Source organism: Nomascus leucogenys, chromosome 10, assembly GCF_006542625.1.
Source record: "Nomascus leucogenys isolate Asia chromosome 10, Asia_NLE_v1, whole genome shotgun sequence".
Lineage (NCBI taxonomy): Eukaryota > Metazoa > Chordata > Mammalia > Primates > Hylobatidae > Nomascus > Nomascus leucogenys.
In genome coordinates, this window is record NC_044390.1 from 90,707,622 (window position 1) to 90,730,129 (window position 22,508).

The following is a 22,508-nucleotide window of genomic DNA, read 5'->3' on the forward strand; positions in this document are numbered from 1 at the left end:
GAGATTACAGGTGTGAGCCACCGTGCCCGGCCTCATGTATTACCTTTATGGCACTTTTTACAGTTCCTATGTGTCTCTTACTTTTTTTTTTTTTTTTTTTTTTTTTTTGAGACAGATTCTCACTCTGTTGTCCAGGCTGGAGCGTAGTGGTGCAATCTTGGCTTTCTGCAACCTCTGTCTCCTAGGCTCAAGTGATCTTCCCAGCTCAGCCTCCCAAGTAGCTTGAGGCAATAGACATGTGCTACCTCGCCTGGTTAATTTTTGTATTTTTAGTAGAGACAGGGTTTTGCCATGTTGACCAGGCTGGTCTCAAACTCCTGACCTCAAGTGATCCGCCCACCTCGGCCTCCCAAAGTGCTGGGGATTACAGGCGTGAGCCACCGCACCCAGCCTCTTACATTCTTTTATCTGACAAAAGATGACACTGCACAGTGATTCAGGCTGGGCTCAAGCTCAGACACTGGCTCTCCTGTTTATCAGCAGTTTGGTTTGGAGCTAGCCTCTTTGTGCCTCAGTTTCCACCTCTATAAAGTAGGATGATAATAGTCCCCACAACTCCTAAGACTGTTGTGAGGATTGATTATGTCAACCTAAATGATGAACAGAGAAAGGTTCTCTAAAATAAGAGATGGGCCAGGCGTGGTGGCTCATGCCTGTAATGCCAGCATTTTGGGAGGCTGAGGCGGGTGGATCACCTGAGGTCAGGAGTTTGAGACCAGCCTGGCCGACATGGTGAAATCCTGTCTCTGCTAAAAATACAAAAAAAAATTAGCCAGGTATGGTGGTGGGCACCTGTAATCCCAGCTACTCGGGAGGCTGAGGCAGGAGAATTACTTGAACCTGGGAGGTGGAGGTTGCAGTGAGCCAAGATCGTGCCATTGGACTCCAGCCTGGGTGACAACAGCAAGACTCTGTCCCAAAAATAAAAAGTAAATAAAATTTAAAAATAGAATAAAATAAAAGATGGCCACGCATGTTGGCTCACGCCTGTAATCCCAGTGCTTTGGGAAGCTGAGGCAGGAGGATCACTGAGGCCAGGAGTCTGAGAGCAGCCTGGGCAACATAACAAGACCCTGTTTCTACAAAAAGATTTTTTTTTTTAACTAGCCAAGCATGGTGGTGTCCACTTGTAGTCTCAGCTACTTAGGAGGCTGACGAGGCAGGAACACTTGAGCCCAGGAGTTCGAGGCTGCAGTGGGCTTTGATTGCACCACTGTACTCCAGGCCTGGGTGACAGAACAAGACCCTTCCTCGAAACAAACAAACAAACAAACAAAAAACCTCAGGCTGGGCACCGGTGGCTCTGGCCTGTAATCCCAGCACTTTGGGAAGCCAAGGCGGGCAGATCACAAGGTCAAGAGATCGAGTCCATCCTGGCCAAAATTGTGAAATCCCGTCTCTACTAAAAATACAAAAATTAGCTGGCCCTGGTGGTGCGTGCCTGTAGTCCCAGCTACTCGGGAGGCTGAGGCAGGAGAATCGCTTAAACCCAGGAGGCGCAGGTTGCAGTGAGCCGAGATCGCGCCACTGCACTCCAGCCTGGGCAACGGTTCGAGACTCCATCTCGAAAAAATAAAAAAGAAAAAAAACCCAAAAAACCCCAAAAAACAAAACAAAAACTGTAATCCCAGTACTTTAGGTGGCCCAGGCGGGCAGATCACCTAAGTCGGGAGTTCGAGACCAACCTGACCAACATGAAGAAACTCCATCTCTACTAAAAATACAAAATTAGCCAGGCTTAGTGGCGCATGCCTGTAATCCCAGCTACTTGGGAGGCTGAGGCAGGAGAATCATTTGAACCTGGGAGGTGGAGGTTGCGGTGAGCTGAGATCGCGCCACTGCACTCCAGCCTGGGCAACAAGAGTGAAACTCCGTCTCAAAAAAAAAGGAAAAGCTATTTATTTGGGAGTAGAGCGTTGCAATGGGAATCCGCCTGCCATAGTAAACTATGTGTATTCAGGGAGGTAAAGGAAGACAAAGAATTTTAAAGGAAAAAATAAGGAGGGTTACATAATTGTTTTGAAATATTAATAATTATCCTTGGCTACAAAGATCAATAACAAGGGTGACTGTAGTCTGAGGCTGGACCGGCCACTGCCGGGCAGACGTCCTAGCAGAAGTCTTTTTGTGAAAGCTTACAAAGGCCTTTGTGCAAAGCTGTCGTTTTTCCAGAGTCTTTTTTGTTATCGGGCATGCAAGCGTGAAAACCCTCTCTTCATGGCCTTCCCGGGTTCCATTTGTCAGGGTTTTGGGTAACATTGGTGGCCCCATTTTGATTCAGACAACTTTCACAGTTAATACACACAGAGCCCTGAAGATGGTGCCTGGCACACCGCAGGTGGGCGAGGTCCACCCCTCATCCCTAACCCTAACTAGACTGTCAGCCACAGGAGGGCAAGGCCCTGTCTGCCCTAGTCACTGTTACATTCCCTGGGCCCCACATGGTGCCTTGCACACCGCAGGTGCCCGTTAAGTTATTGTTGAATTAATGACCTGTGAGGACGGGTGCTGTGTCAGTTTCCAGCACCTGCTGTAACAAATGACCAATAATTTTGGTATCTTAACACATTGGAAATTTATTTTCTCATAGCTCTAGAAGCCAGAAGGTCCAAATGAACCTGAAGTCAAGGTGTTACCAGGGCCATGCTTCCTCTGGACCTCTAAGGGAGATTTTTTTTTTCCTTTTTGAGACAGAGTCTCACTGTGTCACCCAGGCTGGAGTGCAGTGGCATGATCTCGGCTCACTGCAGCCTCCCCCTCCTGGGTTCCAGTGATTCTCCTGCCTCAGCCTCCCAAGTAGCTGGGATCACAGGCACGTGCCATCACGCCTGGCTAATTTTTTTCTTTTTTTTGAGATGGAGTCTCACTCTGTCGCCCAGGCTGGAGTGCAGTGGCGCGATCTCGGCTCACTGCAAGCTCCGCCTCCCGGGTTCATGCCATTCTCCTGCCTCAGCCTCCTGAGTAGCTGGGACTACAGGCACCTGCCACCACGCCCGGCTAATTTTTTGTATTTTTAGAAAAGTCAGGGTTTCACCATGTTAGCCAGGATGGTCTTGATCTCCTGACCTCGTGATCCACCTGCCTCGGCCGTCCAAAGTGCTGGGATTTACAGGCGTGAGCCACCACGCCCGGCCTTTTTTTTTTTTTTTTTTTTTGAGACAGAGTCTCACTCTGTAGCCCAGGCTGGAGTGCAGTGGCGCGATCTCAACTCACTGCAACCTCTGTCTCCAGGGTTCAAGCGATTCTTCTGTCTCAGCCTCCCAAGTATCTGGGATTACAGGCACCCGCCACAACCCGGCTAATTTTTTTGTATTTTTAGTACAGACGGGGTTTCACCACGTTGGCCAGGCTGGTCTCAAACTCCTGACCTCAGGTGATCCACCCACCTCAGCCTCCCAAAGCGATGGGATTATAGGCCTGAGCCACCATGCCCGGCCCAGGGAAATTTTGTTCCTTCCCTCTTCCAGCTTCTGGTGGCCACCAGCACTCCTCGGCTTGTGGTGACATCTCTCCAGTCTCTGCCTCTGTGGTTCCGTGGCTGCCTCCTCTTCTGTCAGTGCCAAATCTCTCCCTGCCTCCATCTTACAAGGACACCTGTGAGTACATTCTGGGCTCACCCAAGTAAGCCAGGATAACTTCCCCATCTCAATATTTGGAATGAAATAACACACCTGCAAAGACGTTACCACATCAGGTGGCATCCACAGGTTCTAGGAACTAGGACCTGATATTTTGGGGCCATTATTCAGCCTTCCGTAGGTACTGGGGCTGCCAGTGCACACCTGCTCCCTGAAGCCTGGGCTGGCCTGCAATGGCCAGGCTCAATCCCAGGTGAATGAGGGGGAAACGTCCTCCTTAGCCCCCTGGACTCAGGACGTGCAGCCAGATCTAATCCCATGAGGAGAAAGCACAGCGGCGACCCCTCAGCTATTTCCTTGGCATGACTTTCCCCCTAGGCTGCGCCATTGCATCAGAGTGCTTGCCGCTGACCTCCTCTCTCTTCTCTCGGTGGTCACCACCATGAACAAGCATCCCTGGTGTGTTTCCAGAACAGCGGGCGATGCTGCCAGGGCCACAAACCCAGGTAAGGCCTGGGTCCTGAGCTTGAGCTTGAGATTTTATATGATCGTCCTGGAGGCATCGGCCTGTCTCATTCGTCTCTGTATTCCAGGGCCCCACAGACAGCAGAGGCCCGAGGGTGGCCAATGAACGGGAACCGGTCCTTCTTCCGCACTCCCAAAGTGCGACGTACTCCAGCCAAGCCCAGGAAGGATAAACTGCTTTGCACCCTGGACCCTATTTCATTCTCATTCCAACCACTGGAAATGGGTCTTATTATCATTACTGTTGTTTCTAACATCAGTCTCACTTTACATATATGAAAAACTGAGGCCCAGAGATATTTTTTTTTTCTCAAAGTCTTACAGCCAAAAACTCAAGCCCAGGTTTTCTGACTCCAGATCCCATGTCTTCTCCGTGATACCAAACTGCCTTGCCACCAGGGCACGAGACGCAGAAGGCTCCCTTAAGGTCACCAGAATGTGTCACCACGGGGCAGACTCTAGTCCCCACTTTCTCCCAGACAGGGCCACCTTCTGGGGGTGCCCTCACATATTTTTGCATATGTGTACCCCCCCAAGAATGTTCACCCATCAAGTTATTTTTATTTTTATTTTATTTTTATTTTTTTGAGACAGAGTCTCACTTTGTTGCCCAGGCTGGAGTGCAGTGGCACGATCTTGGCTCACTGCAACCTCTACCTCCTCAGTTCATGGACTTCCCCTGCCTCAGCCTCCTAAGTAGCTGGGACTACAGGCATGTGCCACCATGCCTGGCAATTTTTGTATTTTTAGTAGAGACAGGGTTTCACCATGTTGGCCAGGCTGGTCTCGAACTCCTAACCTCAAGTGATCTGCCCTCCTCGGCCTCCCAAAGTGCTGGGATTACAGGCGTGAGCCACTGCGCCCAGGCTGTTTGTTTGTTTAGAGATAGGGTCTTGCTTTGTCACCTAGGCTAAAGTGCAGTAGCACGATCACAGCTCACTGCAGCCTTGACCTCCCAGGCTCAAGTGATTCTCCCATCTCAGCCTCCCCAGGACCTGGGACCACTGCGTGCACCACCACACTTGGCTAATTAAAAAAAAATTTTTTTAAAGTCTCACTGTGTTACCCAGGCTGGTCTTGAACTCCTGGCCTCAAGCAATCCTCCCAACTGAGTCCCACCAAGTGCTAGGACTACAGGTGTGGGCTACTGTGTCCGGCCATCGAGTTTTTGTTTTTTGTTTTTTTTTGACCCAGGGTCTCTGTCACCTAGGCTAGAGTGCAGTGGAAAGATCACAGCTCACTGCAATCTCCACCTCCTGGGCTTAAGTGATCCTCCCACCTCAGCCTCTGAGTAGCTGGGACTACAAAGATGCACCACTACAGCTAGCTCGTTTTTGAATCTTTTTTTATAGAGACAAGGTCTTGCCATGTTGCCCAGGCTGATCTCAAACTCCTGGGCTCAAGTGACCTTCCCTCGGGCCTCCCGAAGGGCCCTGATGGCAGGCATCAGCCACCACACCTGGCCATCAAGTGTTTATTGACCACCTGCTGTGTACATGACACTGAACTAGTCATGAGGGTCAGCATGGTGAATAAATGAAACCTGATTCTGCTCTCACTGGTTTACAGATGTCAGACAGGCACGTGCCATTACAGACCAAGTTGAGCACCGTGACGGATGTGACAGGGGCTGAGAAAAGTGACCAGGGAGACCCCATGCAGACCATGGGTGCAGGGCAGGCCTCTCAGGGCAGGGGTCATTTCCACTGAGACCAGAGGCCACAGAAGAAGGGAGGCCTGGTGGCAAGGACAGCGCAGTGCAGGCAGCAGCGAGTGCAAAGGCCCTGGGGGAGGGGCTGCATCGGGGGCCGAGGGCAATGTGGGCTGAGGCGCAGAGGCCATGGGGGAGATGCACGCATGAGCTAAAACAAGCCCAGGCCACACAGTGCCTTAAGGCTCGGGTCAAGGGTTGGATTATCCCCTGCAGGGACAACAGGAACCTCAGGGTCTCAACATGTAGGGGCTGTGCAGAGCAGGAGGGTCAGGTGGAGGAGACCAGGAAGGGGCAGCCAGAGAGGACAGACTTCCAGCAGGGGTGGGTGTCCTCTGTATGCACACAACATGGCTGGAGGGAAAGGACCCTGCAGCGCAGGGAATTATGGGAAATGTGGACAGGGCACCAAGGCACTGAGAGGCCCCGGAGAACGGAAAGCTGAGCTCCACTACCTGGTGCCATCGAGGCTCGCAGCTTATGACTTCTGAAGTGATGCTCACCTCTCTGAGCCTCTATTCACTCATCTGCAAAATGGGTACGTGAATTTTTTTCCATTCTCCACCTTTCTGATGATACTGTTCATGTAAAGTACATATAGTGGAAAGCTACACAAAGCCATGAAATTGGATGGTGCAATCTCCCACCGATGGCCTTGGGGGGCATGAGTACAGCCCTTCAAGCTGAATGACCACTCGGGTTTCTTCTAGTACCTGCCGGGTCCTGCTCAGCTCTGAGGCAGAGAGCTGCACAAAAGCCCTAAGACCCCACAGAGATGTCAGCCATGGCTTGTGTGCAGAGGCAGGGATGAAAAGAAGGGGCAAGAATCCATTTAGCCACCAGAATGGCTAAAATGAGAAGGACTGACACCACCAAGTGCTGGTGAGAAAGTGGGGCAGCTGGAAGACGTGTGCCTTGCTGCTGGAAGTGCTACTATGGAAATTCATTTGGCCTTACCTGCTAAAGCTCACACACGCACTCTAGCAACTGTATCGTGGGGGGCCCTCAACAGGTAGGTGTGCCCACATGCCTCAGGAGGAGGATGGTGAAATTAACCACTGTACAACCGACACTGTGCGGCTATTTGAAAGACTGAGGCCAGGCACAGTGGTTCATGCCTGTAATCCCAGCACTTTGGGAGGCCAAGACAGGAGGATTGCCTGAGCCCAGGAGTTCGAGACCAGCCAGGGCAACATAGGGAGACCCTGTCTCTACAAAAAATTAAAAAATACTAACTGTGTGATGTGTGATGGCACATGCCTGTAGTCCCAGCTACTCAGGAGGCTGAAGCAAGAGGATTGCTTGAGCCCAGGAGTTCAAGGCTGCAATGAGCTATGTCGTGCCGCTGCAATGAGCTATGTCGTGCCACTGCATTCCAGCCTGGGTGACAGAATGAGATACTGTCTCAAAAAAAAAAAAAAGACAGGTAATAGGATGTATGTGTGTATGTATGAGGATTTGGAGAAATTAGAACCCTTATATACTGCTGATAGGAATGTAAAATGGTACAGCTAGGCCGTGCGCAGTGGCTCATGCCTGTAATCCCAGCACTTTGCGAGGCCCAGATGGGCAGATCACTTGAGGTCAGGAGTTCGAGACCAGCCTGGCCAACGTGGTAAAACTCTGTCTCTACTAAAAATACAAAAATTAGTTGGGCGTGGTGACGCATGCCTGTAATCCCAGCTACTTGGGAGACTGAGGCATGAGAATTGCTTCAGCCTGGGAGACAGAGGTTGCAGTGAGCCAAAATCTCACCACTGCACTCCAGCCTGAGCGACAGAGCAAAATTCTGTCTCAAAAAATAAAATAAAGTGGTACAGCTTCTGTGGAAGATGGTGTGGTGGTTAAACACAGAGTTACCATTTAACCTAGTAATTCTACTCTAGGTATAGACCCCAAAGAACTGAAATCACATGTCCACATAAACACCTGTACACAAACATTCACCGCAGCCTTATTCATAATAGCCAAAAGGGGAAACAACCCAAATGTCCCTCAACAGATGAATGGATCAACAAAAAGTGATACATCTTTTTTTTTTTTCCTTGAGACAGAGTCTCACTCTGTGCCCCAGGCTGAAGTGCAGTGGCATGATCTTGACTCACCGCAACCTCAACCTCCTGGGTTCAAGCAATTCTCCTGCCTCAGTCTCTTGAGTGCTGGGATTACAGGCGTGTGCAACCACACCCGACTAGTTTTTGTGTTTTTTAGTAGAGATGGGGTTTCACCATGTTGGCCAGGCTGGTCTCGAACTCCTGACCTCAAGTGATCCATCCACCTTGGCCTCCCAAAGTGCTGGGGTTACAGGCATGAGCCACCGTACCCGGCCATGATACATTTCTACAACGGAATATTATTTAGCCATAAAAAGGAATGAAGCACTAATTCATGCTACAATATGAATAAAGCTTGAAAACATGATGCTGAATGAAAGAAGCCAGGCACAAAGGACAAATGTTGTACGACTCCATTCACATAAAATGTCCAGAATAGATCAGTCCACAGAGGCAGAAGGAAGACCAGTGGCCGGGTGCGGTGGCTCACGCCTGTAATCCCAGCACTTTGGGAGGCCAAGGTGGGCAGATCACCTGATGTCGGGAGTTTGAGACCAACCTGACCAACATGGAGAAACCCCGTCTCTACTAAAAATACAAAATTAGCCAGGCATGGTGGCGCATACCTGTAATCCCAGCTACTTGGGAGGCTGAGGCAGGAGAATCACTTGAACCCGGGAGGTGGAGGCTGCGGTGAACTGAGATCACACCACTGCACTCCAGCCTGGGCAACAAGAGCAAAACTCTGTCTTGAAAAAAAACAAAAAAAACAAAAAAAGAAGACCAGTGGTTTCCTAGGGCTGGGGGGAATAGGGAGAATGGGGGACTGCTTTTGGGATGACAACAATTTCCAAAAATCAGACAGTAGTGATAGTTGGACAACTTTGTGAATATTCTAAAAACCACTGAGGTGGGCCAGGCGCAGTGGCTTATGCCTGTAATCTGAGCACTTTGGGAGGACAAGGTGGGAGAATCGCTTGAGCCCAGAAGTTAGAGGCTGCAGTGAGCTATGATCGCATCATTGCACTCCACCTGGGTGACAAAGTGACACCTCATCTCAAAAAAAAAAAAAAGTTGTTAAAAAAAACAATAGCCAAGGCTGGGCGTGGTGACTCACACCTGTAATCCCAGCACTTTGGGAAGCCGAGGAGGGCGGACCACTTGAGGTCAGGAGTTGTAGAACAACCTGGTCAACATGGTAAAACCTCGTCTCTACTAATAATACAAAAATGAGCTGGAAATCCCTTGAACTCGGGAGGCAGAGGTTGCAGTGAGCCCAGATCACGCCAGTGCACTCCAGCCTGGGCAGGAGAGTGAGACTCCGTCTCACAACAACAAACAAACAAACAAAAATAGCCAAGAGGTAGAAGCAAGCTAAATGTCCATCAACGGATGAATGGAATAAAGAAAATGTGGTCTGTCCATACAAGGGAACGTTACTCAGCCTTAAAAAAGGAAGGAAATCAGCTGGGCACGGTGGCTCATGCCCATAATCCCTGCACTTTGGGAGGCTGAGGCGGGTAGATCACCTGAAGTTGGGAGTTCGAGACCAGCCTGACCAACATGGAGAAACCCTGTCTCTACTAAAAACACAAAATTAGCCAGGCGTGGTGGCGCATGCCTGTAATCCCAGCTACTTGGGAGGCTGAGGCTGGAGAATTGCTTGAACCTGAAAGGTGGAGGTTGCGGTGAGCTGAGATCGTGCCATTGCACTCCAGCCTGAGCAACAAGAGCAAAACTCTATCTCAAAAAAAAAAAAAAAAAGGAAATCCTGTCACATGCTGCCACATGGATGAACCCTGAAGACCTTATGCTTAGAGAAAAAGCCAGGCACAAAGGACAACAGCCATATGATTCTACTCACAGGAGGAGCTCCCTAGAGAAGTCAAACCCACAGACACGGACGTGGAGTTTTCGTCGGCGAGATGAAAGCGGTCCAGTGCTCTGCTACCCACCCTTGTGCACGTAGTAAACACCGCTGCCCTGTGCACTTACACAGGTTACAGAGGGGCAATTCTGTGACGTGTTTTCCACCAGAATGTTTAAAAGGAAAAGATAAGAAACACTAGCTGGCCAAGGGCCCTTCTGGTACAATTCATCTCCGCCTCCTGATGGGGGAAGATAAGGACAACTGGTCCCTGGAGCTGAGGCCTGGCATGCGTGGGGCAGGGGCTCCCGATGAGGAGATGGGGGAAGACAGGGGAAGGCCCCCCCAGACCCCTGGGGAGCCCAGCCGCAGGACAGGGTGTCAGCAGGTGGCTGCAGGAGTTGATCTGTGTCCACTTTAAGTGCAGAACTGGCGACCAAGCCGGGCCCCCCGCTTGCAGTTGTGAAATGAGCCCTCTCCCCATCAGCTCTGCTCTCCTGCCTCCGGCCGTGGGTCCTGTGAGGGATTCCCAGGCCACCTGGGGGGCCCGCCTGTGCCCTCTCTCCTCTCTATGCCCCAGGGCCACTGCTGCAGAGCAGTGCTGGGTTTAGCTGGTGGGACCCGGGGACATGGCTAACGCTTCCCAGAAAGGCGACCCTTGGGCATGTGGGGGGTGTGGTATGAGATGTGTGTGTGGTGTGTGAGGTCTGTGTATGTCTGTGTGTGGCGTGTGAGGTCTGTGTATGTGAATGTGGGGTCTGTGTGTGTGGTATATGTGTGTGATGTGTGTGTGAGGTCTGTGTGTGTGTGGTGTGTGAGGTCTGTGTGTGTGTGGTGTGTGTAAGGTTTGTGTGTATGTGGTGTGTGAGGTCTGTGTGTGTGTGGTGTGTGCAGTGGGAGTGTATGTATGTCTGTGTGGTGGCGTCTGTGTGTGTGTAGTATGTGAGGTCTGTGTGTGTATGAGGTCTGTGTGTATGTGTGCTGTGAATGTGAGGTCTGTGTGTGGTGTGTATGTTAAGTCTGTGTGTGTGGTGTGTGTGTGAGGTCTGTGTGTATGTGGTGGGTGAGGTCTGTATGTGTGTGTGGTGTGTGTGAGGTCTGTGTGTGGTGTGTGTGAGGTCTGTGTGTGTGGTGTGTGTGAGGTCTGTGTGTGGTGTGTGTGAGGTCTGTGTGTGGTGTGTGAGGTCTGTGTGTGGTGTGTGAGGTCTGTATGTGTGTGTGAGGTCTGTGTGGTGTGTGTGTGAGGTCTGTGTGTGTGTGTGTGAGGTCTGTATGTGTGTGTGTGGTGTGTGTGAGGTCTGTGTGTGGTGTGTGTGTGAGGTCAGTGTGTGGTGTGAATGTGAGGTCTGTGTGTGGTGTGTGAGGTCTGTATGTGTGTGTGTGGTGTGTGTGTGAGGTCTGTGTGTGGTGTGTGAGGTCTGTATGTGTGTGTGAGGTCTGTGTGGTGTGTGTGTGAGGTTTGTGTGTGGTGTGTGAGGTCTGTATGTGTGTGTGGTGTGTGTGTGAGGTCTGTGTGTGGTGTGTGAGGTGTGTGTGTGTGGTGTGTGTGTAGTATGTGCAGTGTGTGTGTGTATGTCTGTGGTAGCATCTGTGTGTGTGTGGTGTGTGAGGTCCGTGTGTGTATGGTGTGTGTGAGGTCTGTGGTGTGGTGTGTGTGAGGTCTGTGTGTGGTGTGTGAGGTCTGTATGTGTGTGTGTGGTGTGTGTGTGAGGTTTGTGTGTGGTGTGTGAGGTCTGTATGTGTGTGTGGTGTGTGTGTGAGGTCTGTGTGTGGTGTGTGAGGTCTGTATGTGTGTGTGTGGTGTGTGTGTGAGGTTTGTGTGTGGTGTGTGAGGTCTGTATGTGTGTGTGGTGTGTGTGAGGTCTGTGTGTGGTGTGTGAGGTCTGTATGTGTGTGTGAGGTCTGTGTGGTGTGTGTGTGAGGTTTGTGTGTGGTGTGTGAGGTGTGTGTGTGTGGTGTGTGTAGTATGTGCAGTGTGTGTGTATGTCTGTGGTGGCATCTGTGTGTGTGTGGTGTGTGAGGTCCGTGTGTGTATGGTGTGTGTGAGGTCTGTGTATGTGTGGCGTGTGTGTGGGTGGGTGTATGTGTGTGTCTGTGTGGGTGGCGTATGTGTGTGACGTGTGTGTTTGGGGGGTGAGGTCCCATGTAGACAGAAGTCAGTGCCAAAGCCACAAACTCCCCCGACCCCCCGCCTGCCGTTTGAACACTTGTCCGGACATGCCCTGTGCTGGGGCGCCAGGATCTACTCACTCATTTACTCCTTGCTGGGGCTGCCTTGGCTCCCCGAGAGGCGAGCGTGCGGAGAGAGGGGCGCATGGGTCTATGTGGAAGCCCAGCAGCCTCATCACCTTCCTGGGCGGCAGCCGTAGGAGCTGTGAGACCGAGGCAGGGGCCTGGCGCCTGACTCTGATCCCGGCTTCGCCTCTTAGTTGCTTTCCCCTCAGGCCTCGGTGCTCTCGAGAGGCCTGTGCACGCTTCATCAATGTGAAGTGCTCACAACAGAGGGACCCAGGGCCAGAGTGTCTAAGTGTCTCTAAGTGTCAGCTGTCATTTTATCCTAACACGGAAAGACCAGGCCTCCCTGCTTCACAGGTCACCGCTAAGAGAAAGTACAAGAGTGCTTTGGAAAACTAAAAGAAGGCCAAGTATTCTTAACAGACACTGTTAAAAGCTGGAAGGGTTGTGAGCCATCATAGACACCCAGCAATTCAGGATCTGGGGACCTAGATTTTAAGAGACACTTGGGCAGGGGCACCATGGAGAAGCTTGTCTGTGGCCGGCTACGGCAGCCACGTGTGGGAGTGAGAATCTGGCAGTGAGCTAACATCCACCAGCCAGGCACCATCCAGGCAGTGGGACACCATGAGACACAACGTGCCGTCGAAAACACTGAGCTGGACCGTTAAGTGACAAAGTTCACAGCAGCACTATTTGCAACAGCCGAAAGATGGAAGCAACCCAAATGTCCCCCCGCTGAGAATGCATAAGCACAATGCGCTCAGTCCACACAGCGGAGGACGATTCAGCCATAACGAGGAAAGCAGCTCTGACACGCCACAGCATGGATGAACCTCGAAAACGACGTGGGGTCTAAGATGAGACCCCAAGGTTGCATACGATGTGATTCCATTGATAGGAAATGTCCAGAACTGGCAAATCCACAGAGGCAGAAAGCAGATTAGAGGCTGCCAGCGGCTCTAACTACAGGGAGGGAGTGCAGAGACAAGAGGCTGGGGAGAGACCTGACAGGTGCAGAGTCACCTCAGGAAGGTGGTGAAAATGTTTTGGAACAAAACAGGTGATGGTTGTACAACACTGTGATAATTAAAAAAAATTTTTTTTTTTTTTGAGAGAGTCTCACTCTGTCACCCAGGCTGGAGTACAGTGAGCACAATCTCAGCTCACTGCAAACTCCGCCTCCTGGGTTCAAGCGATTCTCCTGCCTCAGCCTCCTGAGTAGCTGGGATTACAGGCATGCGCCACCACGCCTGGCTAATATTTGTATTTTAGTAGAGACGGAGTTTCACCATGTTGGCCAGGCTGGTCTCCAACTGCTGACCTCAAGTGATCCGCCCGCCTCAGATTCCCAAATTGCTGGGATTACAGGTATGAGCCACCGCCTCCAGCCCATTATGAGTAAATTAAATGATATACTACATGCTGCTGAATTAAATGGTATACTACATGCTACTGAACTGTGCACTTTAAAATTGTTGTCTGTATATTACATGAATTCACCTCAATTAAAAAATAGACAATCTAAACAATAAATACATAAATACTTTTTTTTTAAGAGACAGGGTCTTGCTCTGTTGTCCAGGCTGGAGTGCAGTGGTGCAATCAAGGCTCACTGCAGCCTTGACCTCCTGGGCTCAAAAGATTCTCCTACCTCAGCCTCCTGAGTAGCTGGGACTACAGGTGTGCACCACCATGCCCAGCTAATTTAAAAAATTTTTTGTAGAGACAGGGTGTCACTATGTTGCCCAGACTGGTCCCAAATTCCTGGTCCCAAGCAATCCTCCTGCCTCAGACTCCCAAAGTGTTTAATTTTATAAATTAAAATACAGAATTTTAATTAAAATACATAATTTTAATTTATAAAAAAGGACAAGTAATTCATAGCACAATTTCTTTTATTTTGAAAACAAAATAAACAGTGAATTTATGTGTAGATGGATAGAAACCCTCTGGCAGTGCAGTGGGGGTGAAGCAAAGGGAAGTGTCACTTTTTGTGCTTTTATTTGACAATAAGAGTGAATATATACTGTGGTGTTTTTTTGTTGTTGTTGTTGTTGTTTTTTTTTTTTTTTGAGACGGAGTCTCGCTCTGTCACCCAGGCTGGAGTGCAGTGGCGCGATCTCGGCTCACTGCAAGCTCCGCCTCCCGGGTTCATGCCATTCTCCTGCCTCAGCCTCTCCGAGTAGCTGGGACTACAGGCGCCCGCCACCACGCCTGGCTAATTTTTTGTATTTTTAGTAGAGACGGGGTTTCACCGTGGTCTCGATCTCCTGACCTCATGATCCGCCCGTCTCGGCCTCCCAAAGTGCTGGGATTACAAGCGTGAGCCACCGCGCCTGGCCTTTGTTTGTTTTTTGAGACAGAGTCTCACTCTGTCTCCAGGCTGGAATGCAATGGCACGATCTCAACTCACTACAACCTCCGCCTCCCGGGTTCAAGCGATTCTCCTGCCTCAGCCTCCTCAGCAGCTGGGATTACAGGTGCCTGCCACCATGCCCAGCTAATTTTTTTTGTATTTTTAGTAGAGACGGGGTTTCACCAGGTTGGCCAGGATGGTCTTTGTCTCTTCACTTCGTGATCCGCCCGCCTCGGCCTCCCAAAGTGTTGGGATTACAGGCGTGAGCCACCAAGCTAAACACCAGGCTGGGCGTGGTGGCTCACACCTGTAATCCTAGCACTTTGGGAGGGTGGGGGGGGGTGGATCACCTGAGGTCGGGAGTTCAAGACCAGCCTGACCAACATGGAGAAACCCCGTCTCTACTAAAAATACAAAATTAGCCAGGCGTGGTGGCACAGGCCTGTAATCCCAGCTCCTCGGGAGGCTGAGGCAGGAGAATAGCTTGAACCCAGGAGGTGGAGGTTGCAGTGAGCTGAGATTGCAGCACTTCACTCCAGCCTGGGCCACAGAGCGAGACTCTGTCTCAAAAAAAAAAAAAAAGAGAGAAAATGCCCTGAGATGATTGAGCAACTTGGCCCAAATCTCACTGCTAGTTAGTGGTCATGTGGGAGCTGTAATCTGGGTCTCTTCATATCAGACCAGTGTGTTTTTCAGCCCATCAGAGGGAGCAAAGCACCTTCAACATGGGAATGATGATGACCACAGCTCACATTTCTCAGGAAGTTGGTCTCAGATCACCTGGGCCCATGTTTACACCACTGCTCTTTGATGTGCCTTTGCTACCTCAGACATCCTGGCTGGCAGGCTCTGCACTAGAAGTCCAGCTCCTCGCCTAAGGGCAGGAAAACCCTGAGGTGTAACTTACATTCCAGACTCCCCAGGGGCTCAGGCTGAGGCCACCCTGCCGGACTCTGCTGAGATCACGGCTCTGCTCCGCTTCCTCTTGCTTTCCCTGTCCTACTTCCTCCACTCCCTCCCCTCTAGGGGCACTTCTTTCATAAGTCAGTTGTGTGGGAATCCCTGTCTCAGATTAATTCCTGGAAGAATCTGACCTAAACAGTGCTGGGCATGGTGGCTCCAGATCGCTGTAATGCCAGCGACCCAGAATCTCAGAATGTGGCCTTATTTGAAAATAGGGTATTTGCAGATGTAATTAGTCAAGATGAAGTCATGGTGGATGAGGGGGGATGAGGGGTAGGCCCTAAATCCAATACCGGGTATCCTTATAAGACAAAGGAGGTTGAGTGCTGTGCCTCATGCCTGTAATCCCAGCACTTTGGGAGACTGAGGCAGGCAGATCACTTGAGCCCAGGAGCTTGAGACCAGCCTGGGCAACATGGTGAAACCCTCTCTCTACAAAAAGCACAAAAATTAGCTGGGTATGGTAGCATATGCCTGTAGTCCCGGCTACTTGAGAGGCTAAGGCAGGAGGATTACCTGAGCAGGAGGTGAGGGAGGCGGAGGTTGCAGTGAGCCGAGATCGCACCACTGCACTCCAGCCTGCGGGACAAAGTGAGACCCTGTCTCAAAACAAAAAACAAACAAAAAAATCCCATTAAACAACAAAAGATAAAGGAGAGGGAGCTGAGACACACAGACACGGAGGAGAATGTTTGGCTGCAGAGGCAGAGACTGGGATGGCGTAGCCGCAAGTGAGGATGCCGACAGCCCCCAGAGGCAAGGAAGGACTCCTGCTGAGAGGCGCTGGAGGGAGCATGGCCTTGCTGATGCCCGACTATCAATCTCTGGCCTCCAGAACTATGAGAATAAACTGTTTTTGCCCACCCAGTTTGTGGTCATTTATTATGACTGCTGCAAGAAGCCAGTATGGCAAACATATGAAGAAAGGCCCAGAGAGAGGGCACAGCAATTTTGTTCTTGTTGTTTTTTTTTTTTTTTTTGCGAGTCTTGCTGTGTTGCCCAGGCTGGAGCGCAGTGGTGGCAATCTCGGCTCACTGCAACCTCCGCTTTCCGGGCTCAAGCAATTCTCGTACCTCAGCCTCCCGAGTAGCTGGGATTACAGGGGCACGCCACCACACCTGGCTACTTTTTGTATTTTTTGTAGAGATGGGGCTTTGCCATGTTGCCCAGGCTGGTCTCAAACTCCTGGCCCCAAGTGATCCACCCGCCTCGGCCTCCTGAAATGCTGGGATGACAGGCATGAGCCACCACGCTTCTGAGAGCACAGTTGAACTCAATGTGTCCAATTCGGCAGCCACCAGCAGCCACTGAGCACGTGAAATGGGGCCTATCCAAATGGACATATGCTGCAAGCATTGCCATTGTCAGTTGATGGATAAACAAATGTAGGGCCTGCACACAATGGAATGTACTCAGCCTTAGAATGGAAGGAGATTCTGACATGGGTTACAACATGGATAAACCTCGAAAACATTGTTAGGTGAAATAAGCCAGACACAAAAGGAAAAATACCATATGACTCCACTTATAGGAGACGCCTAGAGTAGTTAAATCCATAGAGACAGTAAGTAGAATGGTAGGTGCCAGGGGCCAATGGAGTGGCGGGTAGGAAATTAGTGTTTAATGGGGACAGTGCTTCAGTCTTTCGAGATGAAAAGAGTTCTGGAGATGGATGGTGGTGGTGGCTGCACAAGACTGTGAATGTACTTGATGCCTCTGAACTGTACACTTAAAAATGACTAAGACAGGGCCGGGTGTGGTTGCTCACGCCTGTAATCCCAGCACTTTGGGACTCCAAGGCAGGAGGATTGCTTGAGGCCAGGAGTTTCAGACCAGCCTGGAAAACATAGTGAGACTCCCGTCTCTACCAAAAAAATTTAAAAATTAGCCAGGCATGGTGGTGCACACCTGTCGTCCCAGCTACTTAGAAGACTGAGGTGGGGGAATCTTTTGAGCCCAGGAGGCTGAGGCTATGGTGAACTATAATTGCGCCACTGCACTCCAGCCTTGAAGACAGAGCCCTGTCTCAAAAAAAAAAAAAAAAAAAAAAAAAAAAAAGGAGAGCGGCGGTTAAGATGGTAAATTTTATGTAAAATGTACGTTAGATTTTTTTCACAATAGAATATGAATATATACACATATACACACATACATACATATGTATGTATTCTACCAGATTTCAAAGACTTAATATGAAAAAAATGCAAAATATCTCATTGATAATCTCATTGATAATTTTTATACTGATTACATGTTACAAGGATACTTACTGCTTTGGATCTACTGGGTTCAATAAAATATATTATAGAAAATACTTTCATCTGGCTGGGCGCGGTGGCTCATGCCTGTAATCCCAGCACTTTGGGAGGCTGAGGTGGGCGGATCACGAGGTCAGGAGATCGAGACCATACTGGCTAACACAGTGAAACCCCGTCTCTGCTAAAAATACATAAATTAGCTGAGCGTGGTGGCACGTGCCTGTGGTCCAGGCTACTTGGGAGGCTGAGGCAGGAGAATCACTTGAACCTGGGAGGTGGAGGTTGCAGTGAGCCGAGATCGCCCCACTGCACTCCAGCCTAGGCGACAGAGCGAGACTCCATCTCGAAAAAATAAAAAAATAAAAAGTAAATTACTTCATCTGTTTCTTTTTACTTTTTTGAATGTGCCAAGTAGAAGAATGACAATGACTTCTCTTTTATTGCACAGTGTTGTTCTGTAATGCCCTTCAGAAAATGACAACGTGGTCAGTTTTCCTCTTCCCCTGGTGGCTAAGTTGTTCCTTTAGAGCCCAAAGATTTTTTTCCAGACCCATGAGCAAATCTTCACACCCCATCCCCCGGCACGACGGCTTGCATACCTGTCATTCATTTCTGCCTGTGCTAACAAGTTTCTGCGAGCTGCCCTCCAGCTGACAAACTGGATTTCCACAAACAGCCGGGAGCAAAGTGCTTTTTAATCTGGAGACTTCCGGGGGTAGAGAAGCCTGCCAGGTGCCTCTGAGCACAATGTCCCAGTTGAACTGCTGGGAAGGCCACACTGTTCCATGCAGGGCTGGCTCCTCTCAGCACCCCCTCACCCCCCACATAGGAATTGGACGACTGCACCCCCAAGTCCTCGGTCTACCCCTGGCCTCTGCCTGGCACATTCTCAGCCCTCACTTCCCGGTCTCCACCTTCTCCCAAGGACCTTGTCTGTCCCAGGTCTGTTCCCCTAGCAGGTGGAAGACATGTTTTCTCCTTGTTGTGTTCCCATGGTTTCCCATGCAAAATAAAAATAACCACGGAAGGCATGCCTGGCATCTGCCCCGCCTCTCCACTCAGGCGGGAGGGCTGCCGCCGTGCGCCTCCTGAGCTAACCCTTTGGGAGCGAGACCCATACTAGATGCCATTTAAGTGCGTCTCAGATTGCTCACGTGTGGGCTGATTCATGACAAGCCCAGCAGGGATCTGGAAGGCTGTGGAAGCAAAGCTCCCTGGGTGGAGGGCGCTGCCAGCGTGCGTGCACTGATGCACAGGGAAGCGGCTCAGAGCCCTCAGGTCCAGGCCCTGTGGGTCCCTGAGGCCTCTGGGCACCCTGCAGAAGTGTCGGAAGTTTAACATAGTTTCCCTATGGCCCGGCAATTCCACTCCTAGGTATATACCTCAAAGAACTGAAAACATAGGTCCACATAAAAGCTTGAGCACGACGTTCACAGCAGCGCGATTCACAACAGTCAAAAGGTGGTGACATCTCACCGGTCCATCCACAGATGAGTGGGCAAACGACATGCAGTAAGGCCATAGAATGGAATATGATTCAGACAATTCGGACATGAAAAGGCAAGGCCGGGCGCGGTGGCTCACGCCTGTAATCCCAACACTTTGGGAGGCCAAGGTGGGCAGATCACCTGATGTCAGAACTTCAAGGCCAGCCTGGCCAACATGGTGAAATCCCGTCTCTATTAAAAATACAAATATTAGATGGACGTGGTGGCGCACACCTGTAGTCGCAGCTACTTGGGAGGCCGAGGCAGGAGGATCACTTGAACCTGGGAGGTGGAGGTTGCAGTGAGCCAAGATTGCACCACTGCATTCCAGCCTGGGCTACAGAGTGAGACTCCGTCTCAAAACAAACAAACAAACAAAAAAGTCCTCCTTCTTGGGCTGAAGGAAATTGGGATAGGGTTCCAGGGTCCTCCAGGCCCAGGCTTACTTTGCTGCTAGAAAACTTTCTAATGTCCAAGTCACTGCAGCAGGGAGACACAGGCCCCAGAATGTGCCTCCCTGCCCTGCCTCCAACCTGGCAAAGCCCAGAACAGGCACAGAGTGGGCACTCCATCAGAGATAAGGGAGACAAAGGGTGAGCAAAGGAATGAATGGCAGGCCTCTGTCTGGAATCGTAAGCTTTTGGGTGGTGGAACACCACGGAGGATCAATCCATGGTAGGCATGATTTCAGTCTCCCCACCAGCCTTAACCACAGGGTCTCCAGCAGCCCTGGGTCAAACAGTCCCAGAGAGACATAAGCCTTCTTTCAGGGAGCTGATTTCAGCCGATCTGGGTTCCACTTCTGACTCTGCCACTAACTTGCTGTGTGACCTTGAACAAATCACTCTCCCTCTCTCAGTCTAAACTTTTCTCATCTGTTCAGTAGGTTGGACTGGATAATGATAACCCATAGTAATAATAGCTAATACTTGCTGAGTGTTTTCTATGAACCAGGCAAGATTCTAAGCAGTCTGTACAGATTCATTGATTTTACCCTCACGACAAGCTTATGAGGGAGGTATGGTCATTTCTTCCATTTTTACATGGGGGGCAACTTAGGCACACGAAGGTCACGTGACTTGATCAAGGTCACGTAGCAGTGAGGTTTCAGGGTCAGGACTCAAACCTGGGCCGCCTGGCTCCAGAAACTGCTTAGAATCATGAGAACTTTTGTTTTCATTGTTACTAATCAAATCTCAACAAAGGAAATCCGAGGAAAGGAGAATCCAGACCTGGACCAAACTTTTCCTTTTTCCTTGGTTCCCACAGTCCTTTTCAGTGCCATATATGTTTTTATAAATTTATATATATATATATATATGTATGTGTATATATATATATACTTTTTTTTTTTTTGAGACAGAGTCTTGCTCTGTCGCCCAGGCTGGAGTGCAGTGTTGCGATCTCAGCTCACTGCAACCTCCATCTCCCGGGTTCAAGCGAATCTCCTGCCTCAGCCTCCCGAGTAGCTGGGACTACAGGTGCCCACCTCCACGCCTAGTTAATTTTTGTATTTTTAGTAGAGACGGGGTTTCATCATGTTGGCCAGGCCTCAAACTCCTGACCTCAAATGATCCACCTGCCTCGGCCTCCCAAAGGGCTGGGATTACAGGCGTGGGCCACCGTGCCTGGCCTTTAGTGCCATACTTGATTCTGCAGAGTGGTCACCACACATTCTGAAGTTGGGCACCCACCTCAGGTCCGTCCCCATTCCATCAAACATGAGGAGGAGGCTCATGTGGGGAGCCAAGGAATTTCTCAGAAGTATTGACTCTGAGCTTTCCTTGGGGTGAGCTGCAGGAGGCACTCCTGCTTTAGCGGGCAGGAAGCTGCAGGGCTGAGCAGAGCAGATGCCGCCCACAGCCCCGCCTGGCTAGAATCTTGCGGCCCGTTTGTCCTTTCACCAGCACCAGCAGAGGCCTTGCATGAAGGTTCTAGACAAGTGCTTATTGGATGCGTGACAGTTCAGGGGCTCCAGTGCCATTCAGGTCTGGGATGCCATCCCGGGCTGCTCACTGGTAAGCATGTGCCTGTGATAAGAGCCTCCAATCTCTTCCCAGCACACTTAGAATAAAATCCAAACCTTAGCCTCTAAGGAGCTACATGACCTGACCCCTGTGACCTCAGCTCCAACCTCCTGAGGCCTCAATCATCTTCTGATACACTAGCCTTCCTTATTTTTTTAATCTTACTGTCGCTCAGGCTGGAGTGCAGTGGTATGATCTCAGCTCGCTGTGGCCTTGACCTCCCAGGCTCAACTGATCCTCCCGCCTCAGCCTTTAAGTAGCTCAGATTACAGGTGTGCACCGCTGCACCTGGCTTATTTTTAAAAAAATTGTTAGTAGAGATGGGGTCTATGTTGCCCAGGCTGGTCTCGAACTCCTGGCCCCAAGTGATCTTCCTGCTTCAGCCTCCCAAAGTGCTGGGATCACAGGTGTGAGCCACCGTGCCCGGCCTACACTGGCCTTCTTGGTTTCCCTCAAATGCTCATGTCCCAGGGCCTTTGCACGACTGCCCTTGCAACCCCCAAACCAACAAATGCAGATATTTGCGTGGCTCACTCTGTTACTTCGTTAGGGTTCAAATGTGACCTCCTCGGAGGCCTTCCCTTATGACTGTATCCAAAGATGTCCCTACCAAGTCACTCTATCACATGCCCCACTGCAGCTCTCCCAGAGCATGGCCGCCCCCTGGACTTATGGCGTCTGTGTGTTTACATGTTAAGCCCCTTTCTCCTCTGCACAGCACACAAGCTTCCCAAGGGCAGGGTCTCTGTCACGTTTAACACATATCCCAGGGCCAAGAGAGGAGCCTGACAAACAGAGGGGAACCTGTGACAGTTTGCCGAAAGGACCTCTGTGTTACCATCTGTAAACTGAGGCTACATGATGTCTCTCTGGCAGGGTTATGGTGCGAATCAACACGATACTGAAGGCAAAGGGCTTTGGGAATCAGCCAGCACTGCATCAGCGTCCAGGGGTGGTGGCAACAATCGCTGATGTGGGCGAGGAGAAAAGGAACAGCCGGCCCCCTTGCATTGGCGCTGGCCCCCGCTTACCTTCGTGCTTCTGGAACTCCTCCTCTGAGAAGTTGACATCCTTGTGGGAGAGGTTAGTCATGAGCTGCTTGTTCTCCTCCTGCAGCTGGGCGATCTGGGAGAGGAGGTCCTGCGCCTCCCCTCGCCACACATCCTCCACCAGCTCCAGCTCCTGCCAAGGCGAGGGGACAGCAGAGGGTCACTGCCCGCCCAGGGCAGCAGCCCCACCCACCCGACCCTCAGGGGCAGCTTGGGTTGCCGGGACTTTGGGCCGTCGCCTTCCTCGTGAGAACTGGGCATCAGGCAGCTGGGCCGGCAAGGCCACAATGAGTCCCATATGGCACCTCTGCAAGAAACAGAAGCCACCCTTCTTTGGGGCAGATGCCTGCGTTTATGCTGTTAGGACCTGGCTCAGTTCGAACTGCCCCAAGGAC

The 22,508-nt window shown here is 50.7% G+C and overlaps 1 protein-coding gene and 1 long non-coding RNA gene across 4 annotated transcripts in view; one reads left to right on the forward strand and one right to left on the reverse strand.

Moving 5' to 3' along the window:
• The window catches only part of RILPL1 (Rab interacting lysosomal protein like 1), a 61,348-nt gene that overhangs the window by 29,743 nt on the left and 9,097 nt on the right, over positions 1-22,508 (reverse strand). For 2 of the 3 annotated variants that reach the window (XM_030821611.1, XM_030821613.1), the window contains exon 2: positions 22,096-22,246. In XM_030821611.1, coding sequence (XP_030677471.1) covers positions 22,096-22,246 — 151 coding nt within the window. Of the gene's footprint in view, positions 1-17,200; positions 17,314-22,095; positions 22,247-22,508 lie in introns of all 3 variants that reach the window. The other variant, XM_030821612.1, reaches the window with a different exon arrangement.
• Positions 3,469-4,641, forward strand: LOC115837015. The gene is made up of 3 exons (XR_004032086.1): positions 3,469-3,596; positions 3,957-4,084; positions 4,172-4,641. It is a non-coding gene; the product is annotated as an uncharacterized LOC115837015 (long non-coding RNA).